This window comes from Muscardinus avellanarius (genome assembly GCF_963383645.1).
Source record: "Muscardinus avellanarius genome assembly, chromosome: 1".
Classification (NCBI taxonomy): domain Eukaryota; kingdom Metazoa; phylum Chordata; class Mammalia; order Rodentia; family Gliridae; genus Muscardinus; species Muscardinus avellanarius.
In genome coordinates, this window is record NC_137786.1 from 175730297 (window position 1) to 175742118 (window position 11822).

Sequence of the window (11822 nt, forward strand, 5' to 3'; positions counted from 1 at the left end):
GGCCCTTCTGGAAAACCCGGTCTCATCTCCCCACTGCACAGATGAAGGCCCAGAGGCAAGTAGAGCCGGGCGCTTGGCCAAGTCACGCAGTCAGTGAGCCCCTGTCCCCCCACCCCCGACCTCCCCTGCCCAGGGCCCCAACATCATCCCGGCGGACATCATCTTCATCGTAAAGGAGAAGCTGCACCCCCGCTTCCGCAGGGAGAACGATGACCTCTTTTTTGTGAACCCCATCCCTTTGGGCAAGGTGAGTGGGCGAAGGGCAAGAGGGGCCCCCACTGAGGCCACCTCAGTTGGGATTCTGCCCCGCTCTCTCTTGTGCCTGCCGCGGGCTCTGAGCAGCAGGCCCTCCTGCCTCTCATTTACATGCTGCGCCCTCCTTGCCACCCTTCCGGCTGTCTCAGCACCTCCTCCAAGCATCCCTGCAGACACATCCCCATGCTGCGTGCCACCCTGCCCTGCCCTGTGTTCACACCTCTGTCCTTGTTCCGCCTGGCCCTCTGCAGGCACTGCTCTCTGTCCACCTCACCCTGCAGGCCCCGACTCCCGCTCCAGAACAGCGAGGAACCCTCCTCAGCTCCCACAGACCCCATTATTTCCATCTCTCTCTTGTAATCCCTGCACTCTATCAACATGGGTCTCACCTCCCAGGCTGTGTGCTCCTTGATAGCTCCTTGATGGCCCAGGGCATCACCTAGTAGTTCCTGAACAGCCTTTTGTCTTCCTGGTGCTCAGAGTCTGGCACAAAGGCTCATTAAGCACCATCTAATGGGACGGCCATGGTGACCCTCCTGCGCCCCCAAACTCTCCAGGCCCTCACCTGCTGCACCGTGGAGGTGAAGACCCTAGATGACCGCCTGCTCAACATCCCCATCAATGACATTATCCAGTGAGTGCTTCTGCCGTGGGTCCTGGTAGCCAAGAGACAGGCTGGCCTGAACTTTAGAGGGTGGAATCAGAAAGATCTGTCCAGAAGCTGGGTGTGGTGGCGCATGCTCGTAATCCCAGTGTTTGGAAGGCTGAGGCAGGAGGATCGCAGGTCCGAAGTCAGCCTCAGCAACTTAACGAGGTCCTCCACAACTTAGTGAGATCCTGTTTCCAAATAGAAAATAAAATCAGGCAGGGAGTTTAGCACAGAAGTAGAATGCCTCTCAGGGTTCAATCCCCAGTGGAAGAAATAAAGAGAAAGAAAAAGAGAAAGAGAGAGAAAAAAAGAAAGAGAAAGAAAGGAAGGAAGGAAGATAAATAGATCTGTCCAGTACTGTTGTGCCGAGAGGGTGGGGAGACTGAAATGGGCTCGCACTCTGGCCAGGCTGTGGGCTGCGCTTCACTACCACAAGGAATGCCCTTTCTAGTTTGTAGAAAGCCATGGTAGACGCTGGAGACCACCAGTGTTGGACCATCCCTATTGTCCCATTCCCACCCCCCAAACTTCTCATAGAGTTCTGAGTTGCATCCCCTAAGAAAGGCTCTCTGCGTGGGCAGGTTTGCTCAGCAGCCCAGAACCCCTGCCCTGTTTGCCATACCTAAAACAAGAGTCCTGGGACCCTCCAGCAGGGACTAGCGTGCACAGGCCTTCCTGGGAGCAGGGGTTTGGAAGAAGCCAGCCTCCTCTCCTGCCCTGCCTCCAGGGCACCCCCTGGTGGAAGGTGCAGTAACTCCCGTTCCTACAGTGTCGTGAGCCAGGAGCTGAGGACCAGTTAGGTGCTGCTCCTGGTATCCACAGCTCCCTTTATCTCCCCGTCTCAGTCCCAAGTACTTCAAGAAGGTGCCAGATGAAGGGATGCCATTGCCTGAGGACCCCACCAAGAAAGGGGATCTCTTCATCTTCTTCGACATCCAGTTTCCCACCCGCCTCACACCTCAGAAGAAGCAAATGCTGCGCCAGGCATTGCTGACCTAACTCTGGGGGCCGTGGTGGGGGTGGAAGGCTCAGGGGGGCCTTGCTCTCTCCAGCCTCTGTGACAGGTGACAGGAAGGTGGGATGGCATGGAACCTCAAGCTAACATAATAAAGATATATTTCTTATCCCCCAACCATGCCCTGGAGAGTGTGGAGGAGCTTCCTGGTAGTCCTCTTGGGTCCCAAGAGGCTGGGCGCCTGGCCCCCTGGGCGTGGGCAGGTCCCCGAGGGGTCAAAGCCTCTATACCCCCAGCTCAGAAGCAGAAAGCAGGTTGTGTGGCTGCTGGGGGTTCACAGCTCTGTTCTGACTTTTCTAGAAGTGCTACGTCACAGGAAAACTAAACCACAAAAACAAAAAGGCTTGTCCCAGCTTGCCTAGGTGGCAAAGCTGATACCAGAACCTCGGGGCCATGTCCCAGACTGGCCAGCGTAGGTTAGGCAGGCTCGTGAGGACACACGCGCCTCTCTGGCCTGGATTCCCTTGTCTGTGGAATGGGCCCTGGGCAGGGCGGTCTGGGAGGCAGGACACCAGGGCTTGGCCCCGCCCTGCCATTGCCTCCCCGTACCTGTGACCGCCTGTGTCTGAGCTTGTTCCCCATCACGGGCTTGAGGATTATGTGGGGTTGTGGATGTGAAAGTGCTTGGTGAACTCATGCTTGGGTTTGCTGGGCCTCTCAACGCTGGCAACAGTGCCTCCTGCCTCTCTTCTGTGCTAAGGCCCAGTCCCCTCTCTGGAGTGTGGGCTAGGATAGGTCCAGGATCATGGAAAGATGGCTTCTTCTAGGGTGGCCTCAGAGATGCAGACGAGGCCCCCTGTCGTCCACATTGGGAATCCCCACCTTCAAGGAGCCATATTATTTATTTTTTGGTGGAAGTAGGGACTAAATCTGGGGTGGGGAGTTCTACTGAGTCCCACCCCAGCCCTGCATTTGTGTGGACACTCACTTTGTCTGTTCACCTAGCACCCGTGATTGTAGATACTCAAGAGCCAGGCTGCAGAAGTCCAGCCCCCTCGACCCTGCAGGGAGGAGGGAGGAGCCCCCAGAGCGGAACACTATGGCAGGTCAGCCCCTGGATGCTACCTTTGGAACCCCCCCACCAAGGCTGTTCTTCCCCGAGAAGCAGTGCTCCTGCCTGCCCTTGGCTCCTGTGAACTGCCTTCTGTGTGTTACTGGGGACTGAACCCAAAGGCATTCTACTTTTGAGCTATACCCCAGACTGTTTTGAAACAGGGTGTCCCTAGGTTATTGAGAGCTGCTGAAGCTGGCTTTGAACCTGCAATTTTCTGGTCTCAGGCTCCTCCGAGCAACACCACCAGTCCTATTTTTTTGTTCTCATTTTGCAGCAGGTCTCACTGTGTTGCAAAGGGCCTAAGTAGCTGAGGCTATCAGAGAACTGGGATCCTACTGTCTCAGCCTCCCAAATGCTGGGATTACAAGTGTGTACCACCACGCCTGGCTTAAATTGCTTTTCTTAAACTAGAGCTTTTCTATACTTGGCTTAAAAAGCCCAGAATTCCTGGGCCCAAACAAGCCTCTGACCTCAGCCTCCCAAGGAGCTGGACTCTAGGCACATGCCAAGGCATCTGGCCTTCGCAGCCATTTTAAAGCCACCACAGAGAAGCAGCAGCAAGTTCTTGAGATGAGGACTGACCAAGCAAGCATTGCTATAGGGAACATTTCAGCACAGTAGTCAGAAGTCTGTAGAGAGTCAAGCACACCTGTTGAAATCCCAGATGTGAACCTTTGGGCAAACTTCATCTCTCTGGACCTGCTTCTTAGGATTACAGCCCTAGTCCTATAGAAATCAGGTGGAGCCGGGCATGATGGCGCACATTTGTAATCCCCGCGCTTGGGAGGTGGAGACAGGAGGATTGCGCAGGTTCAAAGCTAGCCGCGCTGGCTTAAGAGACCCTGTTTCCAAATAAAAATATAAAAACATAGGTCTGGGAGCATAGCCCGGAGGTAGAAGGGCTTCCAGAAACCCCAATACCACCTTGAGTGGGCAAGCCCTACTGTGAAACTCTAGAACCTGAGGCCTTCTCCCAGGCAGCTGCAGGAGCAGGACCAGGCTCAAAGAAAGCCTGGTCTTCAGCCTAATGATAAGGGCCCTTAGATTGTGCGTCTGGCACTGGGGAATGGAACCCAGGGACATTCTACTTCCAATCACACCCCTGCCCTATTTTTTATTCCTTGCTTTGAAAAGGGTCTAAGTTGCAGAGGGCACAAGTAGCTGAGACTGGCCTTGAACCTGCAATCTGCCTCAGCCTCTCAAGTACTGGGATTACAAACCTGTCCCGCCACTCCTGGCTTTCAATTTTAACTTGAAAACGGGGTCTTGCTAAGTTTGAGTCTCTCTACTTGCTGAGGCTATCTTTGAATCTGTGATCCTCCTGTCTCAGCCTCCCAAGTATTGGGATCACAAGTGTATGCCACCATGCCCAACTAGGCCTTTAGATTCCTATTATCTCAATGGACTTCAGTAGTCATGACTGGGCTTTTCAGTCTGTTTTATCAGCACCATTGAGGCCTATTATGTGTTTCCCAGTGGTCCCTGCCACCTTTCCAGTCTCATCTTCCCAGGGTCACACCCAGAACCACGAATTTTGGAGGTCCAGTGTCCACCCCAGTGTCTGGGACACAAGGCTGGTGAAATAAAGATTGCTCATCCTATCCAGCCCCATTCCTCAGTGATAGCAGTATGCCTCACAGGACTGAGTAGCAGGATGTAGGCAGTGGCTGGCCCTCACCCCTATGCAACTCCCTACAGCGTAACCGAGAACCTAGGCAGGCCTGTCACCCTCTCACCCTGCCTGGCACTCAGCCTATCCCTCCTGGGGACTATTAAGTTCAACTCATCAGAAGCTAGGGAGGAAGCTGAGGAATCCTGGGCCCTCCTTTCCCTTTCCAGAAACCACTCTAACTCCAGCCCTCTTGCTCTCCAGTGTTGGGGGTCGGCTAATGAGGGGAGGGGCCACCAAGGTCAACTGCTTCAGCATGGGAGAGGGAAGCCTTGTTCTCCAGCCCTGGCTCCACAGCTGCCAAAGACACTTCTCCAAGGACCTCCAGCATCAGGCCTGGGGAAGGAGTGTGGCAAGGAGAAGGGAGTCTGAGCCTCTGTCCTGGCTTCAGCTGCGTACCATCTACCTACCTGCCTGGCCTGCCTCAGCCCTCAGACATCTATAAAGGGGGCCATACCTGTTCTGGGATCTCAGACCCTCGCCTTTTAAAACAGAAATAACCCTGCCCACCTGCCTCTGAGGACAGAGGCTGAAAGCCCTGTGTAGCCAAAGTCCTGGCTTGTCAAAGCTTTCTTGGAATCCCTACCCTGGGGTGAGGGTGAGACTCCAAACCCAGGTAAAGCCCAAGCCGGATGTTTGTACTGTAGCCTGAACCCAACCTGCGCAGTCAGGCCAGCCCCGCGGCCCAACACTTCCTCCCGAGGGCGTGGCTATGGAAGATGGAAACAGCCCCACTTCAGTTCTCTCTATATCTAGCTAGGACTTTGGAGAAGTGGGCTTGCCACTTGTAACACTTGTAAAATGGATTACGCAAGCCCACAGCATCTAAGATTCCCGAGTTCCTCCAAGTCTTCCAGGAAGCCCAGGAGAGGCAGGGAGGACAGGAGCCCACCTGCTTTCCAGGTCGACAGGCCTGGGCCAGTTGGGCAGGCAGGCACCGGGGCACCAGAGTCAGTGAAAGCTCAAGTGAGCCAGCAAGGGAGAGGGAGGCGAGGACAAAGCCATTGCAGCCTCTCTGGGCTGCTCCTCCACTCGCCCTCAGCCCCCAGCATGGATCTGGGGAGAAAAGTGGACCAGGGACTGCCATGGGCCCTGCAGTGGATCACATGCCTTTTTGAAGTCAGGTAGTTTCCACCTGGCCCACCAGGTGCCAAAAGGGCCCACTGGACCAAGACCTCTGGGAGCAGGTACGAGAGAGGGAGGAGACACCAAGGTTGAGCTTGCTTTATGGGCGACAGGCTGGCTGGGCAGGGCTGGGGGTCAGGGCGAATCACGCTGAACTTTCTAGGGGACCGGGGGCTTGGGATCCTGGCTGGTGCCAGGCCTCCTCACTGTCAGATGGGGCTGACCCCACAATGCAGAGACAATGGGGAGATGAGGGAGGGAGGGCAGGAGAGAGAGGGAAGGGAGATAGTGGGAAGAGGAGGGGATGGGAGGGGAAGCGAGTCAGGCTGGAGGCAAAGCCAAAGCCTGAGGGGCCAGGTCAACAGCAGGAGAGGCTCAAAAGGGAGCCTCCCGGGAAGTGCGGGCAGCCATGAGGGCCCTTTTCAGCTGCTCATAGGTGACAAACATCACCACGTTCCAGGAACCCAAGCGGAGAAAGGAGGGCATGAACCTGGGGAGAGAAAACACAGGTCACCCGGGGAACCTCCACCTCTGGTCCTCCCACCCGGCCCTGGCATCCAATCCAAGCTGGCTGCCCCAGCCCAAAGGGCCCAGAAGACTTGGTGAACACAGCCCCACCACTGTGTGCCTGAGCCGGAATCCCACCACCCTTCCCTTTTCAGTGCTGGAGATTGAACCCAGGGCCTCAAGCATGCTGGGCAGTGCTCTAGCACTGAGCTATAGCCCCAGCCCCAAGTCCTTATTTTAACATTTAGAAATTTGGGGTGCTAGAAGCTCTTGGTTGCTTCTCACTTCTAGGCAGCTTTCCCTCCTGTGATAGGTATGGGCAGCCACTCCTGGAACTGGGTGAGGAACCAGAGGCTCACCCCTTGTAGAAGGCTCGGGGCCCCTCCTTGCGGAGCATGGTGAGGGCGCAGTGGCCGGCACTGCTGTACTGGCCCAAGGCAGAGTTCATGTATCTCGTCTTGACCACGTCGACCGGGGAGGCGATGATGGTGGTGCAGAAGCCCGCCCCAAAGGCGGAGGTGAAGTGGCAAGGAAGGTCATCTGCCAAGGAGCGGGGGCACGGCGATCAGCACCCCTCACCCATCATTCCAGAAGGGAAGAGAACTCAGCGGCTAAGAGTGTCATGGTTTTAAAGAGAGGCTCCAGCTAGGACCTGCCATGAGGACCTAAGGGGTCCTTTGGCCAATATTGGCCGGACTCCTCCACGTGCAAAGAGTAGTTCCATCCCACACAGCTTTGGTATGGCAGAAAACACAGACTCACTCGACAAGCCAAGGACAAAGACGATGAAAAGGTGGGACTTGGGGCAACCAACCAGACCCCCGCGCCTTCTACCCTAACTCACCTGTCATGAGGTTGGCCTTCAGGAGGGTGTCCTTGATGAGGTCATAGGTCACCAGCTCAGCACAATTGACAATGGCATTACGGGCAACGTTGGGAGAGGTCCCTACAGCAGGAAGAGCCCATGTGAGACCAGGGAATGGGAAGGAGGAAGCTGGGGGAGGGTAAATGTCTGGCACCCACCTTTCCAGAGCCCACGGAACCCTTCCTCTCGGGCGATGGTCTTGTAGGCATCAATAGTGCTTTGGTACCTCCGACCACCTCCAGCCCGGGCCTGAGCTTGGAACCGGACCTTTACCACATCCGTGGGCTGGGCCACAGCGACAGCCAGGGCACCAGTGGTGCTGCCTGCCAGGAGGCGGCTCCCGATGCCGGCATCTGTGGGCGAACCAGGGTCAGTGGCCGGATGGGTCTCTCCTTGCCAAAACCACCATGTGACATAGTCTAACTTTCAGGAACAGGGTCCAGGCCAGCTCTAAGAACTCCTTGCATCTGTGAATGTCTACTACTTGCTAGGATGCAGCAAAGAATACGGAGAAAAATGAGACTTAGCCGTATTCCCCCCCTTGTTGCTTTCTTTCACAAAATGTTTTCATTTAAGCCACTCAACAGTCCCCAAGAAATCAGAACCATTTCTGCTTAACAAATGAGAACCCCTTTGGTGGGTTTCCGATGGACTGGGACTCTTAAGACTGTGGTTCTTATTCCAGATCTGCCTTTCCCTGCCGTGTGGTTTTGGGGAAGTCAACGTTCTGTTCTGTTTCTTCACGTGTCACCAAGGGTCGACATGTCATGCTAAGGAGAAGTGAAGGAAGGCTGGCCTTGGAGGCAGAGTCCCGTGTGTATTTTCTGGCTCCCCACTGTGTGTGTGTGTGACCAAGTTCCTACCCCACTTCAAGCCTTAGTCTCTTCTTCCTTAACCTGATGCCACCTCCTCCCAAGGCAGTCAGAGAACTGACACGATGCCCTGCTCAAAGCCCAGCAGAGCCCACGTACGTGCTCAGGAATAACTTGGATTAGAGCTCCTTCCACTTCTCCATTCCTGAGCCTCCTAGGGATTGTGAGGCCTAAAGGACTATTTGCTATACGCACTAAGATCAATCACCAGCAAGAAAAGAAGACCAAGGCTAAGTGGCCCATGTCCCCGCCCTGCACTCACGCTCAGAGCCCTTGGTGTAGAACTGCTTGACGGAGTCGTAGAGGCCGATGCGGACGGAGGCGAAGCTCATCTGGCGCTGCAGGCCGGCCGCCAGCCCGTTGTAGAGGCTGCGGGGGCCCTCGGTGCGCACCATGGTCAGGATGGTGCCCAGCACGCCGCGGTACTGGGCGCTAGCTGCAACACGCACTGGCCCCTGACTTTCTCCTTGGATCTGCAAGGCCAAGCAGGGTGGCTGCAGGGATAGGCACGTCGCTTCCCATCTCCTTTCTTCTCTATGTTCCCAAACACCCCCCTGTCCTTGGTGAAGAACTGATTGGATACCATCAAGACCAGGGCCCCTAGGTTTCATCTCCTTACCTGCAGCCGGACTTTAGCAGTATCCAGAGGAAAGGTGATGAGATCTGCGATGCAGGCGGCTGTGCCAGCCCCCAGGAACTTCACGGTGGCGGTAGGAGGCACATCTGTGGCCTTGAACCCAACCATGATTCTGATTTCCTGCTACCTCCCAGGAGATGGAGAAAAATTCGAGAAGGGGGCACCTTCAACAAGCAAGACGAGATAAAGGAACTCTGCCGGAATCTAAGCCAAAGAAGAGAAGTCCCATCAGCAAGGGTTGCCAGGCTCTCCCTCCTCAGCACCCCCATCTTCCCTATTAGCACCAAGTCCCCGAAGCAGGGCTCAGTGGCCCCACATTGGAAACAGGAGCTCTGGAGGTATTCAAGTGGGAGGTAGAGAAGCAAGTCCTGCCTAAGGAGTTCACTGACTGTGAAGGCTCCTCCTGCTCCCTCCATCCAGGGAGGGTACGGATCAGGTAATCCTCACCCAGGCCTCCCCACAGCCCAGGGGGCAGGTGCAAATCCAATCAAGCCTATGTCCTGCTCCTGGAACCTCTGGAGGGCTGGCAAAGTGGGGAAAGGTTTCTGCCAAACTCTGCCTGGCAGGCAAAGACCAACAGGTTTATGTTTGGGGTTTCTAAGTTTGGGTTTCTAAGAAAGAAAGGTTCTTCTGGGGCTGGAATTATTTATTACTATTTTTTGTGGTACTGAGGATTGGATCCAGGGACATTCTACTTCTGAGTTATATCCCTAGCCCTTTTTGTTTTTTTGTTTTGAAACATGGTCTTGCTAGGTTGCTGAGTTTCACTAAAACGTCAAGGCCGTCCTTGAGCCTGCAACCCTCTTTTATCAGCCTCCCAGGCATACACCACCACGCCCATCTGGGGCTGGAATTATTGGAAAAGGAAAAAAGGAAGGGATGAGATGACTAAATCAATCCCTCCCCAGCCCCACACAGCTCAGGCTCTGTAGTCATTTTTTAAACAATACACTCCCAACATGCATGGGTGTTGGGAGTGTACTGTCAGACACAAGGGGTTGGCAGGGGATTCAAGCTGCTTTGGGGCTTTGCAGAACATACTCCATGAATATGGAGCAGAAAGCCTGTTTTTACTTTACCCTACTAAGAAAAGTAAAATGTAGTTACTGCCAAAGCTAGTGCTATTTTATAATCCCAGGCAAATAACTAGTTTCAGAGTTCAAAATATACGCCTGACTACTAATCTCAGTCTCAGGAACAGTCAAAGGCTAGAGTCAACAAAATGAATTTAGAACAATAACTTCCTGTCTTAGCTCTGCTGCAGAGAAGGAAACGACTAACTCCATCTGGAGAGAGGTAGGAAGAGGGGTGAGGAGGACCGCTTAGACCAGGTAAACATAACTTGGGTCTTAAAAAGATGCTGGGTGAAATCTTGGGGCTGAGTGAGCACTCAGGTGGCAGGTTCCTCCTGACCTACAAAAAGGCCTTTCCTCCAACAGTGGGGGAGCCACAGCTCCACAAGAGAGGTAGGCATGGGGAGGAGTGGGTCAGAGCTATGAAAAGTGATAACAGGAAACCAAAAGCACCATTTTGTTCTCAGAGTTGGAACAATACCCTCCTCCACTGCCCGGGAGGAAGTGAGCCCAGCACCCAGTGGGGGAGGGTGACCTGCTTCTCCTTCCCCTGAGTTCACTTCTCTGATTTCACAGAGCAGCTGCTCTGGGCTCAGCCTGATTGGCTGCCCTGTCGCTGGGGCTCAGGAGCAGATCTAGCCAGTGGAGGAGAGATGCTGCGATGGGAGCCACTTGTGAACCCAGGAGTCCCATGGAAACAAACTGCTTACTCAGCTTCTTCCTCCTGGGCTTTTTCCCAGGTGGCTGGGGCAAACAGAAATCCAGGGGTAAATCATCAAAGCAACTGCTTTGCACACGCCACCGATGAGGCAGGGCCCGACCAGAGTTACCATGTTTCCCTGGAGCCTTGTCAGCCACATGGGGCTCGGCGAGCTGGTGCTGATGGCAGAATGGGCTGATGAAGGTGGTCTGAAGCTCCCCAGCTTTCTTGACATCCCATTCTCCAAAGAGGTGCTCTACCCCACTGTCCAGGATGCTTGTCAGCTCACTAAGCCCTCTGAGAGCCCTGTGAGGCAGCTGCCCTTACTTCCACATTAAGGATGGGAACTTATTAGCACCCTGTCTCCAGGCTCCCAAGCTCTATTATTTTTTTTGCACTGATGCCCACCTCCTCAGCACAGACAGGGCCTTTCACAAGGAAAATTCTCATGTCACTTACATAGTTCTGAGATGGTAGGAGTAACTAATGTCCTATCTCTGGGCATTAGAGATAGGGTGGCACGAGTCTACCACATGCCTGGCTTTGATCTGGGTTGCCGGGTATCCTGCAAGCCAGAGAAGACTAGCTGCTACCCAGCTCAAAGACAGGGGGGCAGAAACTCAGCTGCCATTTTGAATGCTGCCTTGGTTTGCAATGTCAGGTCCTTGAGAGGGGTGGGTATGGGGCAAGGTCACCTGGACTAAAGACCCTATGAAAAAAAATAAGTAAAATTTTGGCCCAGAAAATTAATATTTTATAGTTCCAGGCAGCCAGTTTCTGAGTTCAAAAACTACACCCAACTCCTAATTTCAGTCTCAGGAACAGTCAAAAGTTAGAGTCAGAGCTGGGTGTGGTGGCACACCTTTATAATCCCAGGTAGAATGCCCCTGGGTACCAAAAAAAAAAAAAAAAAACTAAGCTAGAGTCAGCAATATGAAGTTAGAACAATAGGTTTCTTTCTTAGCTCTGCTGCTGGCTTCCAGGGTGACTTGGGGGCCAATCAACATTCCACTTGGGCCACAGATTCCTCCTTTAGAAAAGGGGGGCCCACTAACTGGGCGTGGTGGCACATGCTTGTAATCTCAGTACTTGTGAGGCTGAGACAGGAGGATAGCAGGTTCGAGGCCAGCCTCATCTCCTGTTTCAAAATCAAGAATAAAAAAAGACTGGGGGGTGTAGCTTGGTGGCAGAATGCCCCTGGGTTCCATCCCCAGTACTGAGAAAATTTAAAAAAAGGGGACCATGGTAGAAAAAGGGGTGAGAAAGGTGCTTATGAACTGTGAGCCACTTCACGGGAGAGTGGTGATTATTTCTGTTAGTGTCCTGCCGTCTGTTTCCCCTGTGCCAGCAGGACACTCCCTTAACCTGGACTCTTACCCGGCTTTGCAAGGTCTCAGGTTG

General features: G+C 54.1%; 2 protein-coding genes across 2 annotated transcripts in view; one reads left to right on the forward strand and one right to left on the reverse strand.

The window, feature by feature from the left end:
- DNAJB13 (DnaJ heat shock protein family (Hsp40) member B13) overlaps positions 1–1903 on the forward strand; it is a gene marked incomplete at both ends in the record, with an annotated part of 12560 nt that extends 10657 nt beyond the window's left edge. The window contains 3 exons of the mRNA XM_080695893.1: positions 134–247; positions 813–889; positions 1750–1903. Coding sequence (XP_080552019.1) covers positions 134–247; positions 813–889; positions 1750–1903 — 345 coding nt within the window. The remainder of the gene's footprint in view (positions 1–133; positions 248–812; positions 890–1749) is intronic.
- Positions 1904–5875: 3972 nt separating this feature from the next.
- Positions 5876–11822, reverse strand: UCP2 (uncoupling protein 2). The gene is made up of 7 exons (XM_080698370.1): positions 11799–11822; positions 8631–8852; positions 8274–8484; positions 7298–7492; positions 7119–7220; positions 6634–6814; positions 5876–6257 (listed from the first exon to the last, which is right to left on the reverse strand). The coding sequence occupies exons 2-7, from the start codon at positions 8754–8756 to the stop codon at positions 6143–6145; spliced, it is 930 nt and encodes a 309-aa protein (XP_080554496.1). The 5' UTR covers positions 8757–8852; positions 11799–11822; the 3' UTR covers positions 5876–6142.